The sequence below is a fragment of the Eretmochelys imbricata genome, chromosome 15 (genome assembly GCF_965152235.1).
Source record: "Eretmochelys imbricata isolate rEreImb1 chromosome 15, rEreImb1.hap1, whole genome shotgun sequence".
In the NCBI taxonomy this organism is placed as follows: Eukaryota; Metazoa; Chordata; order Testudines; family Cheloniidae; genus Eretmochelys; species Eretmochelys imbricata.
Genome location: NC_135586.1, coordinates 20,199,099 through 20,226,015, shown reverse-complemented (window position 1 = coordinate 20,226,015; position 26,917 = coordinate 20,199,099). Strand labels below are relative to the sequence as shown.

The 26,917-nt window shown below is 45.0% G+C and overlaps 1 protein-coding gene across 4 annotated transcripts in view; it reads left to right on the top strand.

The window, feature by feature from the left end:
• Window positions 1–406: 406 nt before the first annotated feature.
• The window catches only part of ULK1 (unc-51 like autophagy activating kinase 1), a 99,211-nt gene continuing 72,700 nt past the window's right edge, over window positions 407–26,917 (top strand). The window contains exons 1-6 of one of the 4 annotated variants that reach the window (XM_077835448.1): window positions 407–727; window positions 1,260–1,358; window positions 2,200–2,292; window positions 2,382–2,423; window positions 20,270–20,302; window positions 20,883–20,919. In XM_077835448.1, coding sequence (XP_077691574.1) covers window positions 407–727; window positions 1,260–1,358; window positions 2,200–2,292; window positions 2,382–2,423; window positions 20,270–20,302; window positions 20,883–20,919 — 625 coding nt within the window. Of the gene's footprint in view, window positions 1,359–2,199; window positions 2,293–2,358; window positions 2,424–20,269; window positions 20,303–20,882; window positions 20,920–26,917 lie in introns of those variants that run through there. The other 3 variants (XM_077835449.1, XM_077835450.1, XM_077835451.1) reach the window with 3 other exon arrangements.

Here is a 26,917-nt window from a genome sequence, read left to right as displayed (position 1 = left end):
TATGCCTTGCCACAGTGAGTAGACACAGCTGGCTGAAACTTTTAGGAGGGGGTGTGAATTTTCAAAACTTTTCTGCAGTTAATCCATTTTGAATGATTGGTTAAAATAGCAAAAAATCACTGGGGGGGAAAGAAAGATCTCATCTGTGTTTTGACCGTTGCAAGCAGTAAAACTTGGAGCCGCTGATGGAATATCCTGTGACAAGGGGATCACTGTAGTGTACAGCCTGTAACCAGGCGAAGGTGTGCTCTAGTAGGGGCTTTATTGTCTGGTTCCAGGGAATCGCTGTTCACATGTCTCCTCAGGTGATGAGCTGCTAACTCCCAGAACCGAGTGGGCCAGCGTGTGCCCTGCCTGGGCAGGGTGACTCACGGGTGGCGGCTGCTGCTGCAGGCTGTGGCTTTAAATGTGTCAGCTCAGCCCCTCCGCCTTAGGTTGCTGCCGCCGTCTCCGGTCTATCTGCCTCTGCCTCCCCCACCGTGCTCACCGCGCCTGCGCCGCGGCTGCCGGAGCCAGGACTCTCCTCTCCTGCGCTCCGGAGTCCGCAGATCTTTTGTCTGAGGCTGGGCAGCGGCGGCTGCGGCCCGGATCGCTCCCGGCCCGCGAAGAAGGAGCCGGGGAGCCCGTGCGGAGCATCGGATCCCAGGCGCCGGGCCATTCTAGGGGTGACCCTAGCACCGCTGGCTCCTGTATACAAACAAATGGGGGGAGGAAGGCAACTCTTAAGGTGGACTTGCTCTTAAGGTGGAATTTTTTTTTAAGGTGGACTTGCTCTTAAGGTGGATTTTTTTAAGGTGGAATTATTTTTGTTGTTTTTTAAAGCGGACTTGCTCTTGCATCAGCGGCTTTGGGGTGGGAAGGGCTGGGATTTCATCATGGGTAGAGGTTCTTAGCACAAAGTCGGCGGGACAACTCCTCTTGATATCACTAGGCTGCTAGCAGGGGATGGGAAAGGCCCTGTTGTTAGGGAACAGACGTCTCTCCAGACTCTAACAATGACTAAACCCCAACCCTTCTCCAGGAAAAGGCAGCCCATGGAAGAAGAAGAGGTGGGAGTGAAAAGCCAGATGTTTAGCTGCCGAGAGGTTGATAGAAGAGAGACTTTACTTTTCCAACAAGTCTCCAGCTCCTGATTGTTCTTAAGGAGGGGGGTGGGTGGGTTGTTTTTGTTTGTCGTTAATTTTGGTTTTAAAACTATCAACTATTATTATTATTTACTGCCAACCCCCTCTCTCGGACACATACTGGAAATCCAAAAGGATAAAGACATGGAGACAATAGGAAAGTTTGAGTTCAGCAGGAAAGATCTGATCGGACATGGAGCTTTTGCTGTTGTTTTCAAAGGGAGACACAAAGAGGTAAATAGGTTTTGCTCTTTTGTTTGTCTTTTCCACGACTTAAGTGGGGAGGGTTTACCCCCTTTGTCTGTGGTTGTCCCTATGGCTCTGTACTGTTGTCTCGAATCTCGTAGTCTGTGTTTTGTTTGGTTTATTACAAAGCTCCCCAGTCACATTTGTAGCTAGGTGCCATATAAATACATATGCATTGTTATATGTTGTTGAGATGCATGTAAATGAGCAGAAGCCTTGAAAAAGTCTTTGTTTGTGGTTGGCCAGAATAAATAAAGAGTTTAAAAGTCAACAAGATATACGCAGCAGTGAACTACAGTATCAATATTGGGTCGTGCTCTGGTGTCCCGTAGAAACATAATAGATCAAAATAACCTTCCCTCAAACCAGTTCAGTTTCTGAAGTGTATTTGCATTTATTAAATGTGTGGCTTTTAGAGGAGGGCTGTTGTGGGTTTTGTTGTGGTGGGTTTTTTTTGGATCAGTTAGGGTTAAATAAGAGGATACAATCAATCTGGATTTTTCATCATTAAAGCTCAGGATAAGCCCTGGTTCCTACAATCCATTTATTTGCATTGCTTAAATAAGAGGATAACTGTAGTATAAAGTAATAAGAAAAATCCAAACCTTCAGCTTTTCTTTTTTGTGCTGACCAGGCTAATTCAGCAAAGGGCAAGTCTGAACAAGTACAGGGTATGTACTGGGATACTGAATTAGGGCCCTTTACCAATGCTCTGTAACCCCTTTGTCAGACATAATTGTAATCTGGGAGAGACCCTTGTTTCTTAATGTTATTTAATACTGAAATTGACATTTATCTTTTAAACTATACATACACATTTAACTTTCAGAAACCTGGGCTGGAGGTAGCTGTGAAGTGTATTAACAAGAAAAACCTTGCAAAATCTCAAACTCTGCTGGGGAAGGAAATCAAAATACTTAAGGTAAAGGCAGAAATTACTTTTTCTCTCTGAATATCTGTTATATATGCTCTGTTATTCCTAGTTTAGCATTCCTGTCTTGTTTTTTCTAGGAACTGAAACATGAAAATATCGTTGCCTTGTATGACTTCCAGGTAATACGTCAAATATATTGAGGTATTTGAGGGTGGGGGGAAGTTGGGTAAAAAGTGTAGATCTTAGAATGTTTGGACAGATGGTCCACTTAGAGCCTACTTATATGAGGAAAAATCTCCCCTTTGTAAGACAGGGAAATATACTAACATGTCCGAACAGATCACTTCTATTTAATTATATTCCAGACCACAACACTGATATGATTGCTTGAGATGGGGAGGGGGAGAACTATTTTGCTAATGTCCTTAGATGTTGTGCGGTGAAGTTTAATGCATGGTGTATATGTTAATGTCTCATTGTGGCATTATAAACACAAAAATACAGTCATTCTTTTTGGCACAAGTTCCTTTTTTTCTGAGGGTGCACATACATTTCCTGTTGTTCAATAATTTGAACTTATCTAGGGTATTGAAGAGGGGTGAGGTTGACTTTGTGGCCTACGTTTTGTTTCCAGGTAGTGGATAGTTTCATTAAAATTTTTCATTTGTCCTTATGGCATTCAGTGGCTCCTATAAATTGCAGTAGACTTATTTTTAGAAGGTTGCTGCTTCCTGTAAAGTTGCTTTTTCCCCTCAGAGGTCAGCTCTGAGGATCGCTTCTAACAGGCAAGCCCTGATCCTAAGAGACCATTCTGAGGTACTCTGATTATAAAAACCAACTCTACTAGGCAGCCCTCCCTTCTTACTGTTCTTTGGGACAGGTTTTATTGCACACATGATTATTTTGTTTTTAGTGACTCTAGATTCTCAGTAGACTGGAATCCTGTTGTGTACATATGCAGTCCTAGCATGGGAGAAGTCGGAGGGTGTATTTCCAGCCTAACCTCTCTTGTTTGGGAATGACAGCTTTAGTTGCTGCAATGAGACCATGCAGCACCAGGGTTGCTGTTTTTGCTGCTTATCTGTGGTTCACTGCTCTAAGTGATGTCACGTGGCCTGCAGGCCTCCTTGTTTGTTGACATTCGTCCTGCCCTCCTCCATTGGTGCAGCCAGCCCTTTGCATCACTGTGCAACGAGATCCCCAGCTGGGTGGTAGAGGCTGCCAGCAATGCCTTCTGGGAGCTGTAGTCTGCATTCCTCACTTGGTATTAGTGTTCTTTTAGATAGCACTACATTACCCACCATGCATCTCTCTCTGCTGGGAGATGGGGTAGATGCTGCCTAGGGGAGGTTATTTTGGGTCAGGTATAGTACTCGGGAAGGGTTTAATGCTTCTTTTTTTTTTTTTAAAGGCAGATGAGGATGGATTTTTCAAACCCTTTTTTTGTGGGGGTGCGGTGGGGGAGTTGGGAATAGGATTAGTTCATGGCAGCATGTCTTGTGCCAAGAGCCCCACTGTTCTGAAAAGAATCATAGAATATCAGGGTTGGAAGGGATCTCAGGAGGTCATCTAGTCCACCCCCCTGCTCAAAGCAGGACCAATCTCCAGTTTTTTCCCCAGATCCCTAAATGGCCCCCTCAAGGACTGAGCTCACAACCCTGGGTTTAGCAGGCCAATGCTCAAACCACTGAGCTATCCCTCCCTCCGCCCTGCCTGTTTCTTAAACCTGTACAGGATGTGGAGATGGTTGCAAAAAAGTCGTGCACAGTCATGGGTTACGTGAGCTCTTTCAGTCTGTAAAGCTGCAGATTTGGAGATGCAGAGATAATAAAGGAGGTAGAATTTGTGGTAGGGGAGAGGTTCCTATGGGGAAGTGGGATCACCGATTTTGTGTGTGTGCAGTTCTCCATTTGCACTCCCTGCACCCCAATTACTGGTCCTGCCTCTAAATGTTCATTGCTGTAGTTCTCATTTCCATAAATTGTTACGTTGCAGGGCTGACCTCTGTCAGCATATTCAAAACTTTTTTGTTTAGCTCCTGCTCCCCCTAACTCCCTGGTGTGATGGAAGGGGGTGTGTGTGGAGGGTTCCCTAAATAAATGTCTTTGAAAGGAGTCATTGGAGTGTGGTGGTTCTATACCCCACCTTGTTTTGTGGAATGGGAACATTTCTGACTGGTTGTATTTCTCTGAAAGCAAACTTGATCGCTTCATTTTTATTTCCCCATGAAAACAGCCAACTGCAATTACTTACACTTTTATTTCCCTGAATCATAAAACTGAAGAGACTTTTCCCTCACTTTAGTGTTTTTGGCCTTCGCAACTGTGAAGCTATGAATAGATTTGCTAATCTTCCTGTTGTTCTGTGGCTTTTGTTTCTGTTGCATTGTTGTAGTATTGGGTTGGGTTTTTTAATTATTCCTCTCCACCACCCCTGTCACCAGTGGCTTCTTTAATTCTGACTCCTGTACACTCAAGGAAATGGTTGGGAAAATCACAGAGGGTATAGGTTAGTGATTGCGGATATTTTTGGTGGTTTTTTTGCATGTGAAAATAAAGCCTGATGTAATACTAGATTTCTTATACAAGAACATTGAGTAACTCCATCAGGCTTGCAGCAGCAGTTCCACTTACCCCTATTTACCCCACCACCACCTTCACCCAGAAACCTGCTGCATTCAGTCCTTTTTGCACAGAGCTTTATGATACTGGATCATGAATAATAATAAAATAAGAGCTTTACTGGCATGACATTTGACATAGGTGAATATTTAATGATGCATAAGGAAACCGTATCTGGCCTTTTAGGAGCTGTGAGGGGGAGTGTTTAACCGTAGCATCATTAAATTGGAATGGGCTCATAAAATGAAAAATATGTTCCAATTATTATATGCTCAACTATCACTGATGTGCTCAGCTTGGTCCAGGGATCCCAATGAGACAGTCTCTGCACAAGGAGGGGGATGGAATCGGGTTTTTTTGAGTTTTGCCTTAAAAATACTCATTTGTGAGCACATGCAGAATAGATCTGAGCTGCAAACCTGCCCTTGGAGCAATAAACAGTTGGAGAAGTTGAATTTTGGGTTTGCCCTATATCAAAGTGTATTACTGCCACTGAATGATCACAGATTCTTAGCCCGTCTTTTGGAGAGAGGTGTTTAGGGCACTAGCTCTTGGGAGACCTGGATTCAAGTCCCAGCCTGTCACAAACTTCCTGTGTGATCTTGGGCAAGTTGCTTAGCATCTCAGTGCTCCAGCTCCCTACATGTAAAATGGGGATAACAGCATTTCCTGTCCTCCCAAGAGTGCTGAGGATAAATGCCTTCAAGGTGTTGAGGCCCTCAGAAAGTACTCTAATGAGTGAAATATAAATACGTGGATGGGGAGAGACAGAGAGCTTTTACAGTGGAGAAAGTACTGTAGTTTGTCTCAATGATCTTTCAAGACACACAGATTTTTTTTTCTCCTGTTTAAAACCACTAGGGGTGAGCATCCCTTTCATTATCTTTCCTCTCTTTTCAAAAAAACACTCATTTTATTAACCACCATTTCCAGCTGCTTTCAGAAAACTTAGCTTGTGTCTCTGTGCTTAAGCCATGGATAGACCTTTTGGGTTGTTACCCTTTTACCTTTGTCCAATGCAATTCAAACAGAGAGGCCTACTGGCACAGCTGGTTTATAGTATATGGTGCCAGTCTGCTGATGTATCCTAGAAGCCTCACCAGATAGGAAATATAGAAAATAGAGGACTTCAGGCTCTTTTTAAAGAGGGTGGAACGGGGTGTCTAAAGAGACAAGGATTTGGAGATAATGATGCCATGGCAGCATAAGGATCAGGGTTGGAAATAACTAGGCTCCTTAGAACCAGGGGTTCGACACCCGTGTGTGGATGAACTCAACTTCATTTTAGAGACCTTAGAAACTGGGGGGATGAATATTCAGCTGTGATGAAGGATCAGTTGAGAGGAGTGGGAATGGTAAGGTGCCTCTGAGTCTGCCTGATGTTGGGAATGCTCTGTTCTGGGCTGCTTACTGCCAGCACTAGTTTAAAGGTGCCTGCAGGCTGTTGTTGGTGGCTGGGGTCACTAGGACATAGGGAAGCATGGGTTGTGCCTTGTTTCTCACGGTTGTGTCCCCTATGCCAGCTGCTCGGAGCGGTGGTGATGTAGTTGTTGTACCACCTGAAGATTTCACAGCGCTGGGGTGATTTCCTGGTGAGCACCTCTGCTGGCTTCAGGGCAGTTTATGCCGGTAACACAGTGCAAAGTTGCCCTAACACAGCTACTACCCCAATGTCCTCTTCCCGTCCGGTCTGTGTAGATGCTAATGATCACGTTAAGTATCAGAGAGGTAGCCGTGTTAGTCTGTATCCACAAAAACAACAAGGAGTCCGGTGACACCTTAAAGACGAACAGATTTATTTGGGCATAAACTTTCCTGGGTAAAAAACCCACTTCTTCAGATGATCTTGTCCTTTTTTGCAAAAAGAAGGGTTTGCTATATAGATGCTATATAGAATGTAATTCAGGACATACACCTAATCATGCTGTTACTCCCACAGGGGACCTACTTAAGTAAGGGGGTTATTAATATTGTCAGTAATTCGGTATGTCCATCACTGCAGCATCAGGCATATCACAGGGAAAGCAAATGTAACCCACACACCTCCTGGGTGTGGTGTTCTGTCCTATCTAGTGGCACTGAGACCACTTAGAGAGAGAGATTAATGAGTTTGCTCTACAGCCTTATCTAACAGCTGGTTGGCTTTTAGCTCATGCGGTACAGGCTCATGTACTAAGCTCCAGAGGTCCCAGGTTTGATCCCACTTGCTGATGACTGGGGTCTCTCAGTCGTCGGCGTTAAACAGACATCGCTCACTAACTAGGAACCGGAAAAGAGACCCCACCTTAGTTCCCCCCATGCTACCGCAAAGGCTTGGCTGAAAAATTGCACCTCGCTTTCGTTTCTGGAAAAGCCAGGAGATTCCACCCCCTGGATTGAATGAAAAGGAGACGAAGAGCAGAGCGGCATCAGCCATACTGATGGCCGTCCAGGACCAAACCTCCTTGCAGGACTCATGCACATTGAACAGATCACGGGACAACCGGAAGAAAGGCTGCATGAGAGAAGGCCGTTGGGCTAGATGATCAGCTATCCAATGCCAGTCTCGGAAAGGAGCAAAGCCAGCAAAGAATGACCTCGTTCTCTCCTGGGGCCTGCTTGTCAGGCAGCAGTGCCTCATAGTCAGTGGGATCAAAGGCAAAAATTAGCATGGGTGCCTGAATGATGGCCTTTGCTGGAAGGACATTGGCCAAATGTGCGGTTTTCCCACGTCTTGTATGTGTTTCCCCCGTGCCCCCATATAGGCTCTGTCCTTTGACTTGAAATTGGTTTTGTGTGATCTTGTTATCCTTGGGCTTATCCTCATGCACTGCAGGTACCTGCTGCATTGCTCTGGCATCCTTTGTGGTGTTGGCCGATTCCTGTATCACCGGCGGCAAAGCCACTGCTGTGCCTGGCAGCCTCAGATGCCAGCTAATACTGGGTCTCTTGCTCTTGAGGAATGACTTTTTGACGTTTATGTCTCAGGACACAGGACTCCCGTATGCCGTTTGAAATCCCTAAGAAAACATGCTTTGACTGAGAGGTTGCACTTCTGAGGTCATTCAGGACCATCTAAACACTTCTCTTATTCTGTCCCGAAGTGAAGTTGGCAAATCGCCTTGAGAGTTGGGTGTCACATGCAGGCATATCAGGATGGCCAATCTTCTCTGTGCCTCAGTTGTGGATGGTAATGGTGGGAATCCCTGCTATGCATGGTCACCCTGAACTTCCACACATGGGAAATACCCTGTAGACTGAAGATGGGGTCGGGCTTCATTGCGAAAACCTGGTGAAGATTCCATAGTCTTCCGGAGGAAGGTCTGAGAGTCTAGTGAATCATCATTTCTGTGTTCAGAGGGGCTTAACTGGTACGCAGGTAACTGTTTTTTATAATCTTGTGGAACCAACAAAAAATAAATGAATTAAAAGGTCTCCTAAATGTCCACACTCTTCTAAAGGCCAAGGAAACGGCTGGCAAATGTTTCCACTAATTATAACCCTCTGAATAGTGAGGTGATATTTTTAGAGGGAGTGGCCTTGTTGCAATTTTGAAATTATGATCACTGTTTTACTCACCATGTTCTTATATGGCTGGGCCTTCTACCTGTGTTTTCCTCTCATGATGCCATGTCCCACACGAGCTGGTGACAGGAAGAGTTAATAGTCTCTGTAGCTTCCTTCTAGAAAAGGCAGCATTACTCAGCCTGTAACGAGAGAGATTAAGTGATGTCTCCAAAGAGTAATTGGAAACTGGAGTGTGGTTGTGTTTTGAATTGGACAGTGATGCTCCAGTTACCGTTACTATTGAGGTGCCGTTCGTGCTGCTGGTGTTTAGGCTGTGTCAGCATTTCCATGATGACAACTTTCACTATGAAATCTTTGTGATTGGACCGTAAAAACATTTAGTCTGAATAGGAAGAGCAAGGCGATTTGGAGTTTGGAGGGCAGCCAGTAGCCTATATGGTATTAGGGTCCCAGGGATGGAGACAAGAGGGGAGAGAAGAGACACCCACCCCCTCCCCCCTCCCCCCCCCGGCTTGTCTACGGTGCCACCTAATGGTGGTGGGGTAAACTCCCCACACCCAAGAGGAAGGGTTTGGAAAAGGAAGCTGTGGTCTGTGGAGAGGAAAGTGCTTGTTACTCCCTGGAGAAGGGAGAAGACGGACAGCCCTTGAGGGAGAAATGGGACCCTGTAAAAAGGCTGGGTAGAGACAGATTTTGTGTCTCATTTATCTTTGTTTGGGTCTTCTGAGGAGATTTTGCCAGAAGGCCAAGTGTCCAGCTCACAGATTAACCAAGCAAGTCAAAACATTATCCTTATTTTACAGATGGGAGAAACTGAGTCACAGAGTGGGGAGGTCACATGCCCACAGTCACCCAGCAGGCTAGTGTTGGAGCTGGAAAAAGAACCCAGGTCTCCTGAATCCCAGTCCATGCATTATCCTCTAGGGCACTCATGCTTGAAATGTTGTGTCTGGACAGTTTGAGCATCTAGCTGCCTTGTAGCCAGTAAAGAAGTTAACATCAGGACAACAGGAGGGATTACGTCATCTGAGCTAGCATCTTAGTAATCAGCTAGACATTAAGTATCACTTGTAAGGAATGAAAGACGCTGAAGTTAAAGCCTTTATTGATCCTATTTAGCGAAGCATCTTACATCTAAAGAAAGGAAAACCTTCCTGCCTGTTCCAGTCCATCTTTGTATTCCCAGATGGTGGTGAGTGGGAGCTGCTGGTGAGATGAGAAATCACACTGCAGGTGTTGAGAGGTGAAGCGGCACGTACACAGAGACAAAAAGAGAGAGTGCCAATTTGTAGTTGTGTAACCAATAGAGTCTCTAATCCCTTCTTAATGTACACGTCGCCAACAAGTGGGGAATCGTACTGGCTGGAGGATTTTTCAGGCTGGTCCAAATGTGTTTTCCTGTGAAAATCTAGTCGGCACATGGTGTATCTTGTAATGCAGCAGCCAGCAAAGGAACATTGAGATGAGTTATTTCTTCTCTCCCGTTCCTTGCTGTTAAACTGCTGGACATTTAAGGCTCTGGTACTCTCTATCTTCTGACTCTGTCAGTTTTCTCGTATACAAAGGCCCAGACTTGTTCTAAGGGAGAATCTTGTTTTTCTGTTATAATCAGTATTTCACAGTGACGTGAAGTACATTTGATTTCCAGAAACAGACACTTGAAAACTAGGGATATAGTAAAGAGTCATAAAAAGGGAAATTTACAAAGGCCAGTTAGTCATTGATAGTCTCTCATCAACTCTCATTGATAGTCCGGTAGAAGTTGGGTGGTTGGACTCAGGTCTGCACAGTGCAGTGTAGTTGCTGGAGCCCCAGCTTGGGAGCAGGGTTGCAAATGAGTGTAGACTCTCAAGTCCTATGTTAACAAATCCAGGGTTTGGGTTTGTTGGGTTAACTTGGGTTCTAGTAACCCTGGGCCTACATTGCAGGGTAGATATACTCTTACAGGCTACTAGGGCCTGGAGAAGGAGAGACTCTTGTTTGAAGGGAAGGCTACATTTTGGAAGACTTGTCAGTCAGAAGGTGATGGATGGTCTCCTTCAGGTGAGCTGAGGTTTCACCTGGTTGGGGGCCACCAGGAAAGCAGAAAGGTGTTGCTTTCATTTGGCTAAACTGGTCATTACGTCGTCTTGCAAATAATAATTAAATGGACATTAGACTATTTATCTTGAAGGGTTTTCAACCAACATGCAACCAGACACGGAGGACAGCTGCCTAGGGAATTATTTATATGTGGAGCACTTTCCTTCTTTTCATGAAATCCACTTAAACTTGAGAATTGTTTTTCCTATTGACTTCGGGTCACGTTGTCCCATCCATTTCATAAGCAGAAGGTACATGGTATGTGGAAGGGACACTGCTGCTTTATACTTCTGCTGATCCCACAGAAGCCCGTCTACAAGGGTTCCCTGAGATCTGTAGGGGCAAAGGGAGGTGGCACTGTTCCTTTTTCTGATCACCTCCATGTGTCAGCACCTTCCTTACCCCAAGAGGTGTTCTGGGTCCAGCTGTCACTGAGGGAGATGGGAGTGTGTGGAGAAAGTGTGACCAAGAGTCAGAGAGGAAGTATAACGCCGACAGACCCTGGTCATCGTCGGGTGGGATCGAACCGGGGACCTCTGGAGCTTAGCGCCCAAGCCTCTAGTGCATGACATAAAAGTCAGCTGGTTATTAGCTAAGGCTGTAGAGCAGACTCATTTAACTCTCTCTAAGTGGTCTTGGTGCCCCTCGATGGGACAGAACACCACACCCAGAAGGTGTGTGGGTTACAGACGCACAAACCCTCTGTGTGGGTGGTTGCAGGTCTCTCACAACCCAGTAAGATCTGGCACTGAGGTATCTGAACTCTTGTGCCTTCGTCGGGAGAAGGTTTTTCTAGTTGGCTAGTGTAGGTCTTAATTAGGGCTGAATTTGAAGTATGCTGGGCCTGGATCCACCAAAATCTTGGAAAATGTGCCCCAGGATGGTGAGTGGAATCTATGATGTGACCCCCAGCTGCTCTCTGCTTTCCACCCCCCACACAAGCTCTTTTGTTTCCTGGAGTATATGAGGTGATATGGGTGTCTCTCCTCTTCCCGGTGTAGGACTTCTGCCAGAAGCAGGTGGCAGCCATACTGCCTGCTGCCCGCTTGGTGGTGCCTTGCTGGTCCGCTCCAGCTGCAGGGCCTGGATCACAAAGGTCCTTCCTGAAACTTGGCCCTGTTGATATGTCTTTAAAGCTGTGTGCGGGGGCCAGTGGCATCGCCGTGTTACCATGTATCCATGCAGAGAGAGTGTTATGTTCTAGTAAACCAGCTAATATTAACTTAGTGATTTCTCCACTTCATCTCTCCCCCCCCCCCCGCCTCCCACATTTGTTTCTTTTGCGTCTAAATGAATGTTTGCCTTTCCAATAGCTTGTCTAAAAATATTCCTGAATTCTTTACTGCCAGGGAAAGGAAGGAGGTGAACGGTAGGAGCAAGGTGCTGGTGGCAGCCATGTGGATGAACAGGGTAGCATGGGGACACGCTCCAGGGTGTTGCTGCATGTTAGGCCAAAAGTCATGTGAATGTTTTCCAGCCATGTTTATTTTATAGCCACTTAGAGAAAGGTGGTTATTGATAAGTGCTCCTGCTATTCAGATCAAGGTGGCTATTGTCTCTTTTCTTGCTTCAGTCCTAATGCTTGCATCAAGACAGAGCACTCCTTCCATAACACCAACCTTCCCTCCTCTTTTTAGAGAGTAGCCTATTCAGTCCGAGCTCAGAGGGTGGGAGGAGCGAGGTTTAACCGTTCCCTCCTGTCTAAGGATGTAGGTTCCATCACCCCAGTCCATCCAGCTAGTAACAGGGACCTACACAGTAGCTGCAGGCTTTTCAGGCAGCAAAGGGACAGGACCTGCTAAGTGGGGTTCCTTGCTCTATCCACAGATGATCTAGAATTCACTCCCACAATCTTTCTAACACTGAGCCAGCGGATGAGTAGGAGAGAGATGAAAAGGCTATGGGTTTGTCTACGCTACAGTTAAACCCCTGCGGCTGGCCCATGTCAGCTGACTGGGCTCGTGGGGCTGCGGGGCTATAATGCTGGAGCCTGAGCTCTGGGACCCTGTCCCCCTTGCATCTGCACTGCACTTTCATGGCCTGACACGCCAGCCGTGGGTGTTTATCTGCGGTGTAGGCATACCCACCGTGTTCCAGAGGCAGCCAGGGCACCAGAGTCCACTGATTACACCAACAAAAGAAAAGGGTGCGGTATGATGCAGGGCCTGTCCATAGGGTCCCTGCAGAGAGTCGAGGAGGTAACGTTAGTTCGGGTGGCCAGCCTGAGCCTGAGAAGGGGCCAGAATTTACCAGTGTACCTTGCCAAAGAGCCACAGTAATACGTCAGCAGTCCCCCATCAGCTCCAGCCCCCCAGCACCTCCCGCCCACCAGCAGCCCTGCCAGTCAGCACTTCCCACCTGCTGCAGTCAGCTGTTTCACATGCGCAGGAAGCTTTGGTGGGGAGGAGTGAGGGCATGGCAGACTCGGGGGAAGGGAGCACGGGCCTTGGGGGAAGGTATGGAGTGGGGGCAGGGCTCGGTCAGAGATGGGGGTTGAGCAGTGGGCACCACCCGGCCCACTGGAAAGTTGGTATCTGTAGCTCCAGCCCCGGAGTCAGCGCCTATGCAAGGAGCTGCATATTAACCTCTGAAGAGCTGCATGCGGCTCCGGAGCCACAGGTTGGCCACCCCTGCGTTAGGTGGTGATTTTTTGTTTTTAAGTTCAGCTTGTATCAAACGTTCTTTCCCCGCACCCATTTAGTAACCCTTAGGCTGGGCTCTGAACTATACTGTAGGCTTCTCCTTTTGTTGGTGCAATCAGTGGGCCCTCATGAGAATCTCATTCATAACAGATGGCCTATATATCCCTGGCTATCTTTCCTCAGCAGCTGTCTCCAGATAGTTTGGGAGGCTGTAGTACGCAGTGCATTCTGCATCTGTTGTAAGAAGCAGGAGCCTTCGCAGCCAGAGGAAAAGCTCCCAAGCCAGGAGATCCTTTGCATTTGGGTTTGTCTGTGGGAGCTGATGGGGTGTTGACTGCATGATCTATCTCCATAAGATTCCTTTGCACACATGAGTGGAAGTATTCCTATTAGCAAGGCTATCTTCAGCCCTCTGGGGTGACTACGGAACTGTATTTGTCCTGTAAAAGAAACTTTACCAGCAAGAAAAGTTTTCAGAAACTATACTTCATGGCCAATAAAGTGACAACCTCTCAGTGATGTTTTATTAGCTAGAAGGTTTTTGGTGTGGACAGTGCTTTTTCATTCATTGATTTCTAGGCCTGGCCTATGGGAACTGCTTTGTTGAACGTTTGGTTATGTACAGTAATTGTAGCTGTTCTGCCTGTGTGATCTTTTCTAGACAGAAGTGCGTGGTTAAGGTAATTTCCAGGATAGGTTGTGTCTCCATTTGTTACTGATTCCATCCCGAATAGACTATCTCTGTAAATGTAGATCCCGATTCAAGCCCATTGAAGTCAATGGAAAGCCACTCATTGACTTACTTCAGTGGCAGTTGGATTAGGTGCTTAATGCTTTTGTGAGATACCTGATTGACAGCTCTGGAGGCTGAAGTCTTCTAGGTTATCTCCACCTGCCTACATAAATGACTTGCCTAGAGGCTTTGTTGTTTTGTAGTGTGAAGTTAGTTTACACTGGAGTCATGTCATATAAGGTTGTTTTGAACGTGAGGGCCTTTGTAGTCCACATTTAGTGACACCATTCATCTGTGAATTTTACATATTGGGGTTGGTTATGAGATTTGGTCACTACTAGTCTGGGCCAGACTGGTGTAGAGTTCTGTAAGTTGTTACTATTTTGGTGGTCTCAGTGGAATGATTTTAGAGTCTGTGCACATCTGAGTTGACTGTTGTCCAGATTGTCAAACCATCCTCACAATGGGCCACTCGTGCGTGTGTGTTACCGGTCCCTGCTCTGTGCCTGATCCACAGAGGATGCGAGTCTCTTATGGCTCCAGCTGCCAGCCGGGACACCTTGGCTGTCTAGCTCAAACTGTAGCATCTCCTGCTATTAGCTCTGGAGGTCCTGAGTTCAGTCCCTGCTGTGTGAACCAAGATCGCGGCCATCATGCTGGGCATCTCTGAGGAGAGACCAAGGATATCCTTGGCATCAGTCTGGCCTAACCCTTCCTTTCCCCGGAGTGGTCTGTTCAGGTCAGTGCTGAGACCCGTTAATGACAGATTTTTCTCTCCCTTGATGTCTAGTTTGTGTCTGAGAATGAGGAATTTTAAGAATAGGCCCCATACAGCAATCCCTGGTGACTTTCAAGTTCTGGATTTTGTAGCTGTCAAATGTTTTAAATTCCTGATGGCAAACTTTTAATACAGGATTAAAAAGCCATTTACACAAAGGCAGTGTGAGAGTGAACTTCCTTGTCCATGCTGCTGCTATGTATTTCTTTTCTACTCTGTTCAAACTTACTAGGAAAGGTGGGCTGTATATTTTTTTCTCTGGTCTCCTGTTGTCCCCAGTCCCATACAGACCAGTGTAAATAGTGCATTTATTGAATGGGGTTGTCATAGTTGCAAGAAAAATGACACCTCTACCTTTTGTCTCCTAACCATTGTGTTAAATTTGGCTGTAGGCCAGGCTCCAGGATAGAGACAGGAGAATGATGGCATTGTGAGAGCAAACATCCTTGATGGATGTGTTTTTTTAAAGCAGTGGTATGAGGATGACAAACTAGGTCAGGAAAAACTAATTTTGATATGTCTGCTTCACTTTTGATATGCCACCTTCCAATCTGTCTGGAAGGGGAATGTAAAAGGTCACACTATTGTTAGGCCTTAGATGTTGTAACAAACTGAATCATCCTTGATAGCTTTCCACAATTGGACAACATTAAGGAGTCCAGCACAGTGCTGGTCTACAGCAACTTCTGCTGCACTGCTAAATTAAAATCATGTTTCCTTAACTATTGGTTTGTCTCTCCCAGTGCATGTGTGTTGGTTTGTAGATAGTAAATTGTCAGTAACTATTTCCCTCCCCTTTCCTTATTTTTAACACTCAATTAAAGAGAAACTTCACTGCTAGAGTCTCCAATAGCAGAACAACAATCCAGGGTGATTCATAGTCCTGCTGAACGCCTCTGGCGGTGTCCCTGAGACGCTATACCTATATGTGTATTGCATGTAAGCGGATTGCAGTCAGTGGGCTGCTGTTGCCTGAGAAGGGGCCGAAGTGAAGGTGTTGTCTCCATGTATTTTTTCCCTCAACTAGTGGCAAAATTAGCTGCTGCTACAGAAACTGGCAAACACGAGCAAGAGGCCCTAAGTAGAGCATTTTGTACACTAACTCTGCAATGGAATAAAGAACTGGAATAGTATTCTCAGGATTAACGTGCAAGTGAATGTTCTGGGCACTTCAGTTTGCCTCAAAGAGCCCAAAGAAGTTGGTAGGCCCAAAGTCTGGCCTGCTGTATTTTTCCTTGTTTTGTTTCTTAATGAACAAAACCCAGCTGCACTGGAGAGATGACAAGTGAAAAGAAACAGGTTTCGGTTCTGAACTTCCAAGGGTTTTTGTAAATGAGCTTTAAAAGAGAGAATATTCGGAGTCTTCTTAAACTACTCCATCTATTACAATCCCAGTGACAGTGAGTTTTCCCCAAGCAAAGTGTATGACCGTAGTTTGGTTGGGGATCTTCAGCATGATACCCCAGACCTGCCTGATGACGTAAACAATGCTGGCTAAGATGGCTAAAAGTATGGAAAGCCTCCTGGCGTGTACTTGTAAACCCCCTCTAGATAACTAAATTTCAAATGCAACCCTGCCTCAAGCCCCATTCAGTTTGTTCCCTGACTCCAGACACAGCCCGGCTACAGAGAAGCTGTGAGCTATGCTCGTGTGAAATGTTTGCGTCATAAATGGAAGAGTGACACACACAACACATTTTGGATTATGAATCTGTAGCTTTTTAAAAAATGGAAACGAGGGGAGACCATTGCACTTTCCATTGGAAATGATGGATGATTGCGCACAATCTTAGCATGAATTTGCATCAAACCTGATCTATAGCAGAAATGTCATACTGCTTCCTAGCGAGGTTTGAAACACACCGACAATGCTGTCGCTGGAGGAGGGACACTGTATCTCTTAATTAGAGCAGCTAGAAGCTTGCTGTCTGATGAGTGACTTTCAGGTATTTCTTTGCTTCTTCTGCCTCCTAGGCTGGAATGGTAAAACCTGAAGCACACTCTGTTGCTAGGCAAGTTGAATGGAGTGTCGTGTATGCACACTAACTACCGAACCAAATCCTCTTCTGTTACATTTCCACTGACTTCAAGACAAATTATGAAGGTGGAAGACCAAATTATACAATAACCTAACAGATCTGTCCCATCCATACTAGCTCTTGTGTCATCAATGATAAGAGGGTTTTGCAAGCATGTATGGTGCTTAACTTGCATAAGCTAGAATATGCCTCCATCAGTAATGAATTAATCCTCCCAACACCCTTGCTAGTTAAGTAAGTAGTGTTGTTTTACAGGCAGAGAGATTAAGGCACAAAGAGGTTAAAGGGCCTTGATTCTTTTTTTCAGATGTTCTGATCTCTCACGGGTTTCAGCTGAAGTTCATGCCTGTTGATGGGTGTTCAGCATTTCTGAAAATTGGGTGCCAAGTGACTGTCTCTGGCTATACATCTGGGAATAATCCTCAGACCCTCCGACTCCTGATCAGTGCTGGAAGCACAGACCGTTTTGAATAGAATGTGAAAGCAGGTTGGGTCGAAGCTTGCATTTCTTTTCAATGCAGGGGCTGGAATCCATGCCCTGTCTCATGCAGTTGTTGTCCTAGACAGAAATGCAATAGAGACACTCTCGAAAGTATCGCAGTAAATTGCTCATTGGCCGAACGCAAGAGACCTTTTAAAATTCAGCTTGGCCTGGTAACTGGAACAGCTGTGAAAGCCGCAAACTGCCAGCCCTTTGCTCTGGTGAGCACTTTGAACCTGGGGAACCGTTGGAACACACGCTGCCAGGCTGCTGATCATTTGCATCCCCTCTTAAAATGCATTGTTGGGGGAAGGCCGCTTACTTTGCATGTTTCTGTTTCTTGGCTTCTATGCAGGTAGTTAGAGATCAACTAAAATATATTTAACTCTTGCTTGCAACCCTTGAAACTCTAAATGTCATTTCCACCATGCATCTGAAGCTGAACTACTAAGAGGTGGGCGAGGCCCTGACAAAAGGAGCTGTTATGACAGACTTGACAGACTGCAGAATCCTTTGAACAGGCAGGGATGAAAGGAGCAATGGGGAGGGGCTGGGGGCTGCTTTTAAAGCTCACATTTTTGAGGGGGGGGTGAAGATTGATGCTTTTTGAAGCCCTGCAAAATGAGAACAGTGTGGCAAATGCTGAATGATTTGGTAGCTAAGGCTTTGGACTGGGATAAGGTAGAGAGGGGCTCAGTTCCTTGCTCTGCCTCAGATGTCAAAGCACCTCCACGTAAATAAGTTGTTGCAACCTTTGTTTTCCAGTGCCAGGTCTTACTTGAGCTGAGAGTGGCTTTTAGGATGTGGACAGGTATTTCCTAGATTGATTTAAGAGAGACACAGCAAGACCCATTTAAGGAGTCTGTAAATAGACAGAGGTGGGGACCTTGAGGCAGGGAGGGTGAAGGAGAGCCTCTGGCTGATGATTATTTAGGGTAACATTTTCAGAACTGACTTCGGTGCCTAAGGCTAATTGAAAGTCAATGGGTCTTATGCACCTACGTTAGGTACTTCTGAAAAATGTTATCCTTAAATTAATAACATTTTTGGGTGTGTTCTTGTACAGGTGCCCAGAGCTTAGAATAGGCATGTTTTTAGCAACTGAATGCCACTGACTACTGAGTTTTGCAAATGCTCTCACAGTTAGTTACCTTGTCCTGTACCCACCCGGTGCAGCGTCTTGTCATAGTCCTAGACTGTGAGCTCTCAGGGGCAGGGACAGTCTGTGTTTTACTTGTTTGTACAGTTTCTAGCACAATGGAGTTCTGAGGGGGGTCCAGAGGCAGTACCTCAATAATAATATGTTAAAGGAGACACAGGAGTGACAAGGAAAAACTAGGGCCATTATTAAAGAATGGATGTCACATTTTCCTTGATAATTGTCCCATTTTTGAAGACCATATTGCTCGTTCCATAGAGGGCCTGAGCAGGATTTGAACTCCTCTGGGAATTTGGAAGAGCTTGTATCATTGGTTAAGTCTAGGTTGCCCTACTCTGATAGAAAATACTAGCGTAGCTACTATTATAATGGTTCTACTGAATCTGTTACTTCCTTCATAACGTCTGTCTGGCTTTTGCTGGGGCAAGGAGGTTGAGAATAACCCATTCATCAGGGGGTAGTAAGGATAACACCGCTGGCCTACCTTCTCATGGCAATTCCATGTAGTTAGGAGTGAGAAGCTGCTAGCATTGAACTACTGTGTAAATAGATGCTCCCTTCAATGTATTATTCTAAACAGCCTTCTCCATTCTGAACACTGCTCCATCAGGCCCCATACTTGTATGCAGTGTACAAAGCCAAGACTGGGGACCGATAGAGAGGGCATTTAAGGTGGGAGAGAGCATTCCAAGGCAGTGCACATAACAAACTCTCGAAGAACAACTGTCCATTTGGGATTTGATGCCAGACTTGGCTCTCACAAAGTTCCACATTTGGAGAGAACCTTAGCTGCATGCTGACATCAAGCCCTTTCATGTGTTGGTGTCTTTAAATATTGCTCTATGTTCATGTTTATTTAGAAATAAGGCAAAAAAGCTACACTGCTCAACCAAGACTTCAATTTGAACTTACAATCTGTGTGAACACAGCATGATGTGATAAGGTGCACAGTTGCACTAGGATTCCCTGGTGCCTTGCTTGCATTCTGAGGCCTCAGAGGAAAGGTCAAACGCCACCAGCAGGCTGGGAAGGGCTTGTTTTCTGTATGTCCTTGATTACTGAGTCATGTTATTGTTGGAATGAAATGTGTCCCAGAGTCATGCCTGCATCTTTGCTACTGGTTCAGGGGCTGATTCTTTAGTAGCTCCTGGAATCCTTAATTATTCTTTTTTTTCCCCCTTAACAACTCCTTTAAGATAAATTTTAATTAGAAATGTCTCCAACCAAAAGCCCAAGATTTGAACACTTTGAACTCGATAGGAGTTTAGATCAACATTTGTGTTCTGCCCTCCAACCTCCACAATGGGCAAAACCAAGACTTTTCCTCCAAACAAACCTGAGCTAGAGGGGTTGAAATGCAGATCCCAATTCTGTGTTTCAGCACCACCTCCAGTTCTGAGCTAAGTTGCGCGTTTCCTTTCCCCTTCCCTCACATAGGTGCTCCTTGTATGGAAATAATGCTGGTAATCTCTGGGAGCCCTAAAGGAATACCAAGACCAAAGCCGGAAGACGAGACTTGCATTGTTAAAGGGATATGCTCTCAGAAATGAATAACTTGCTCAACTCTGTGTGAAAAATGGGTTACCTAGGGAGGTGGTGGAATCTCCAGCCTTAGAGGTTTTTAAGGCCTGGCTTGACAAAGCCTTGGCTGGGATGATTTAGTTGGTGTTGGCCCTGCTTTGAGCAGGGGATTGGACTAGATGACGTCCTGAGGTCTCTTCCAACCCTAATATTCTGTGAAATACTTGGCGCTTATATAGCATTTTAATCGGCACACTTTGTCTTCATTAATTAATCCTCGTAATGCCCATTGCAAGGAAGATCTGTGATAGTTTCCCATCCCCAGTTTGGGGATCATGAGGCAGAGAGGAGGTTTTACCCCCCAAAACTACTAACTTCTTTTTTTCCTTCAGGTGCACAATAGCGCTAACTTTTCTGACCTTCAAATGCTTAAATCTTTTTGTTTTTTTTCCTTTTCTCCAGGAACTGGCAAACTCTGTCTACTTGGTTATGGAGGTGAGTTATTCTGATACCCTTACAAAGCGGATAGACCTTTTATTTGGATAGGGCTTCTCTGTTGCATGGTCTAGTTGGAGCTCCTCTTGCTATCGAATCTGCAGGTGCACGTCCGTGAAGCTGAAGGGGGTGAAGAGCACTAAGTTCAAGCATAACAGAGCTCAAGCCCTAGGCTGTTTTTAATCTCTCTATTGCCGGAATGCCTGTTTAGCATTTAGGCTTGACTGGGAAGACTTTTTATCTTGAAGGGGAATATACATTACCACCTACTATTCACTAATGAGCAATTTCATAGAAAGAACAACTTCTCCACATGTTATAGTTGTAGAGCTGCCAAATCTCATATATACTCTATGTTCTCTTCTGAGATCTCATTGGACGCTTCCTTACTGGTGAGGGAGCATAATTGAGTGAGCTTTGAACACTTACTCGTAGTCACTCCCAGGTTCCTTTCCTGATCCCATGATATAAACATCATTATGGAGTTCCCATTTTACTTAATTTTGCTTCCTCTGTTCTTTAAATCTTTGCCAACCTGCCCAATGCTAACTAAACTTCTGTTGTTCTCTTCTATTTCCAGTACTGCAATGGTGGTGACCTGGCTGATTACCTGCACAGTAAGTAGACCAAAGGGGAGGACATCCTTTATGTTCCAAAGGAAACATTTTGAATTTTTATTTGTTAGAGTTGTTGGAACATAAGAATGACCATACCGGGTCAGACCAATGGTCCATCTAGTCCAGTATCCTGTCTTCCAATGGTGGCCAATGCAGACACTTCAAAGCGAAGGAACAGAACAGGGCAATCATCAAGTGATCCATCCGCTGTCGTCCAGTCCCAGCATCTGGCACCCAGAGAATGGTTTTGCATCCCTGACCATTTTGGCTAATAGCCATTGATGGACCTATCTTCCATGAACTTATCTAATTCTTTTTTGAATCCAGTTATAGTTTTGGCCTTTACAACATCCCCTGGCAATGAGTTCCACAGGTTGACTGTGCACTGTGTGAAGAAATACTTCCTTATGTTTTTTGTTTTAAACCTGCTGCATATTAATTTCATTGGGTGACCCCAGGTTCTTGTATGAAGCCTGTGGATCTGATCCTTTCCCCTATGAAACAAATACAGCATCATAGCTCTTCTTTTCCCTTTGCCAAGTGCTTCTTCATTGGTGAATGTACATATGCTTTGCAAATAGTAAGTCCATGGAAGCCAACTAGGATTGCTTGCAGGCTCTGCAATGTAGGTCAATGATGACTATTGGGAATGGGCTGCTGTCCGCAGTTGTCCTGTTTAATCTATAAGGTCATTGTAATTAGACTGTTTGAATTCCACCAGTGGCTACAAGCGGCTTTAGGCACAACTGGCATCTTGCTCATCAGCTGAAAAAAAAAATTGCGAACTTGTTTATACTGATGCCTTGCATTTGCATAGTGTTTCATCTTCAAGGATTCCAAAGAAAGTTGGGTGTTTCTTTTTTAAACAAACGTAGGCGAAATGCAGCCGCCTCTGGGATGTAATGCCACGTGTATTTAACAGCACACGGAACTACTGCCCAACAGTACAGGGTCGGACGTTAAGAACAGCGTGCGTCCAGTTGAAAAGCCAGGGGAAATTTAGAGCCTGCACCGTGTAGAGTAGTGATAAGTACAAACATTCAGAAACTGTTGTACAGTGCAATGTAGTTGTCAGATGGTTTTGACCTGTATGTGTTCATTAGCTTCAGGGTATTGATATTGCCTGTGTGTCCTCTTCTTTCATTAGTTTGAGCTGAAAGTAATCACCTGAAGGTTACTTGTGATGCAGGGACTAAGACACTGATCCTACAAGCTGCTCTGCCAGTCCAGAGACCCACTGAGTAGCTTGCAGGATCATGGCCTAAATGAACAACACCTAGAACTCAAGGCTTCTATTGAAAGACAGACATTTGCCACCTTAGAATGGAGAAAAGAGAGCCCGTTTCCTGGATGCTTAACTAGTAGCTTTGCTGGAGCTACACTGGATTTAAAACTCATTGTTCTTCTTGAAGTATTTTATTTTTGTCTTGCAGGCTGACTAAAATATTAAAGCTGTCTCTTAGTATTTATTAATCTCTCTTTCTGTGTGGCTTTTGGGTCATGTTTAAACAAACAGTGCCAATCCAGGGTGTCTTCTGCATTTGTTGTTAACATTATGAGACAGTATTAAAATAATAGTAATAATGATTTTATTGGATGTTACTTGACACTTTTTATTTAAATTAGATGATGACTGGACACGGTGGAAATTGAAGGATTGAAAGCTAAGTTAAGATTTGCCTTAGAGCTAACATCAGTGTCTCATGAATGATGAATTCAGGACTCATGCTAATGTGCTCCAACCCGTTCATATGGAATAGTAAATGACATTTAACTGTTGATTTTAGTCTGTGGAAGGGTATTGGTAGCTGAAGAAATGTGAAGAATCAATTTACTCTTCACAGAATTTTTGTAGAGATGAGTCAGGGGACCTAGACTTGCATTTTAATTCCGAGTTTTGCATGCTGGACGTTAGTTCTGTTGTGATGCTTTTACATCCATTAGGTAATGGTGTGCAGAAATGGAACACCCTTTCCTGGAGCACGGACAGTTTCATGAGTGCCAAATTAATGTGTTTGTACTCTGGAGCTTTTTTGCTGACTATAATTGGAATTTTTAATAATGGAGCACTTTAAAAATAGCTAAACCTTAGTTGATTTACTATGGCATTAAAATTGTTCAACTAGACTAACTACGATCTGTGATCTGTAGCAATGAAATGGGGGTGCAGCTGGGGAGACAAGAGGTAAGGAATGTCATAAAATTTAGGAGTCCATGGTTTCAAGCGGTCTCCTGAGCTATGTGCACAAAGCTTTCCTTGTATGCGCAATTGCAAAGTGCTGTGCACACAGGTGGCTGCTTCTGCCCATTTTGAAAATGTGAGTTGTAGGGTGGGATTTTTGCAGCAACTGGGGTGAGTTAGGAGCACAAGTCCCACTGTAAGCCAGTGGGATTTGTGCTTCTTCATCAGTCGGCAAATTGCACGCATGGTATCTCACTTTTTTCAGCCTAGCTGACCTGAGCTCTAGAGCTCAGGACCCCAGTTGTAAACCTTGATGGCCTGTTGCAACTTAGTAAATGGCTTTAGCACAAAAAACATCTGGCTTATTAAATATTTCTTACCCATGATGCATAATATACACTTGTGCATACCATTGTGTCAGCTTCTGCGGTTCCAATCCCACAAGGCTTCCTGGGCTCGGCTCAGCTCCCTGCACCGAGAATTGCAACCTGGTGTATGGGTTTGCAGTGCCACTCACTCAGATTTGGCCCAGCCATGCTCCTTCCCTTGCCCCTCCGGGCCTGCCACACAACCCTTTGACACGTTCTGGTGACCCAATTTTGGGTCACGACCCATGGATTGAGAAACTCTGCTCTAGAGGGTAAACCACTGAGCTATGCATCTATGACTCAGAACCGCGCACGTGTATACAAACACAGACGCATACGCACACGCACCCTATTTGAATGTTAAGCTTCCAGCAGCAGTTCATAGAAAAATGCACCGGCTGGTATTGCCACTCGCACGTGCACGCCTGGCAGCACAAAAGTGGAGCACCCTATGCTATTAGGTTAGGCTGCTAATTAAACTCATTTGCTTGCTATCATGACTTGCATTCTTTGCATCCAAAACTGACTATTATAAGGAGCTTGGTAGTTACTTCTAGAAGGTGACGTTTAATTTTAGTTGCCATCCAACCTCTTTGTTTTTGGAGCTTTAATGTCCAATGGGCTACTGGTTGCTGCTTTGATCCCTGGGTTATTCAAAGGTGGTTATGTTGGGCTTTTTCCTTCCCTAAACTAATTTACTTTTTACCTCATCAAATGATGAGGCGCAGCTACCAGGTAAGAATAAATTGAAGGACATGTGTAGTCTTGCTTCTCTGACTCTTTACATCTAGGGGACGCTTATGAATAACAGTGGCTAATAAAACCTAAGTGAGCTATATGCACCAAAGGGCAAACCTCATCAGATGAACTCCATAGATTAAAAAAACCCCACTGATCCTATTTTTAGAGAAATTTTTACCAGCAGATCCCATCTCCAAATCACATAAGAGACATCTTTTAGGGATGTATCCAAGCAATGAGGTGCTCATATGTCTGGAGTATCAGCAAACAGGAGTTTCAGATTAGTAACTTTGCTTTTAAGATTATTCAGGGTGCTTTAGCGTTTTGTTTTGTTTTTTGTTTTTGTTTTTTTGGAAAAAGCCTCTCTACCTCCTGCCACCTTCTCCCAAGCTCCTCTGCTTGGTTTGGCATCCAGCCTTCAATGAGCTTCCAGAATGAGTTTGCAAACGAGGCATGGAATGTTCATATCTGTTCCTTCAGCAACATCTGACTGGGCCCGTCCTATTTCCTGCTGGTTTGCCTGTTCCCCACATGGCTGTTTGTGTTTTCATTTGACTAGGTGTTCTCTTATTGCCCGGGTACGGTCCTTGTCGTTGTGTGCAGGCCCTTCGGTGCCCTTCTTAGATTTAGAAATTTTTTTTTAAAGCTCGTCCTCCTGTTAAACATTTCTGAAAGTTCATGTTTCTTCCAGTGCATTTCACTGAAGTGCAAAAACCCAAGCAAACTTTTGCTCTGTAGCCTGAATTCCCTGCTATGAGGAGCTGTTACTTGACTGCTCTGCTTATTTTAATAGCTGCATCATGCTCTTTAATTGTGGCATCTCTTTTTCCCATCCATTCATGGAGTATTTCTGCAGGTAATTCTTGTTAATGTTAATGTGAGCTACACATGCAAATCCCCTTATCATTGGAAGAATAGGCTCTTAAGCCTACTGATCCATTTTGCCCTCTAATTAAAAATGTTAGGCGATATTTTAATTCTTTTTTGCACCCAAAGCAACTCTAATTTTCCATCCCATCATAAAGCAAAAGGGGTGTGTGTGTGTGTGCTTCAGTGTGAAATGCATTGGTTTTGGTTTCCCCCTCATCTTCAGTCCTAGCCCTTGGATATGTGGCTTGCTGCGATTGCACTGCTTCCAGGGAACAGGAATTTGATTTCACTGTACGACATGTCTTTCCTTTTGGCAGCTCTGTTTACTTTGTCTTCAGTTGTAGCTCATCAGGTGTCATGTATTGAAGTGAGAGAGTACAGTACAGCTCTGCGTTGCCCCGTAGGTTATCGGAGCAGTGGAAAGTGTCACCCAAGTGGTTGATCTCAACACAGGAGTAACACAGGCCATAAAATTTCATCCAGTTATGCGGAACATCAGACTAGGTGAACTAATGGTCTCTTTTGGCCTCCAGCTCTGGGCATCTATTGGTAGTGAGGCAGATAGATGGAGTAGCCATCTTTGTGAGGAGAATTTCTCACCAGAGCAACATCTGTCTTTTTTTTAAGATAGACCATGACGTGTGAGAGCATGTGGGTTGAAAGGGGCGTGTAATAACTACTGTAGGTTGAATTCTAATGAGTTAGGAAAGCTGCAAGAAGGACGCCCCTGAGCTCTTGGGCACCCCTTTGCATTTCTCACCCGGGACTGAGAGCGGGGCCCCCACTGTCAAAATTGCCCACCCAGGGCTCCCACTGTCAAAATTGCGGTGGAAGCAATTTCTGCAATATCGCAAGTTAAGTAGGGCCTTACTTATAGGGCCTGACCCAAAGCCCGCTCATTGACTTTAATGGCCTTTGGATCAGGCCTGTATTGAGGGCAGACTCAGATGATCCTCGTGGGTAAGATAAGATGTTACTCTTCCCTCCCCTCCCCCAATCCTAAATATCCTGTCCATAAAGTTGTCATGTCTAGTTCAAAAAGAAAAGGAGTACTTGTGGCACCTTAGAGACTAACAAATTTATTTGAGCATAAGCTTTCGTGAGCTACAGCTCACTTCATCGAATGCATCCGATGAAGTGAGCTGTAGCTCACGAAAGCTTATGCTCAAATAAATTTGTTAGTCTCTAAGGTACCACAAGTACTCCTTTTCTTTTTGCGAATACAGACTAACACGGCTGCTACTCTGAAACATGTCAGTACGTCTGTGCTAGAGTCATCTGATACAGGCCCCCTGTGTTTGCTCTAGGTCACTTTGCAGCCTCCCGGCAGGTGAAGCTCTCCTTCCCTGTCGACAGAATGCTGACCACGGTGCTTTCAGGTGATTTCAGCTTTTTCCAGACTCTAAGCTTGGAGCCATGCGGGCCTGTGACTGACCTGCTGTAAATATTTGCTCTGTTCTACTGACCTGTCTCTAGCAGTCCCTGAGGCAGTCAGCTGAAAGCCTTATTGCTTGTCGAGCCCACAAAAATAAACTCATGAATATACTTCTTAGGTATGGCAGAGCAAGGCTCGTGAAACAGTAACATGGCCTTGCAGAGAACGCAGGCTGAGGACGCTCAGGTTGGGGAGTGCCCAATCCCCATTGCATGTTTTAATACCTTGCCAGCTATTCTATGGTTAGGGCCCTACCAAATTCAGGGCCATGAAAAACGGGTCACAGACCATGAAATCTGGTCTCCCACCGTGAAATCTGGCCTTTTGTGTGCTTTTACCCTATGCTATGCAGATTTCACAGAGGAGACCAGCGTTTCTCAAATTGGGGGCCCTGACCCAAAA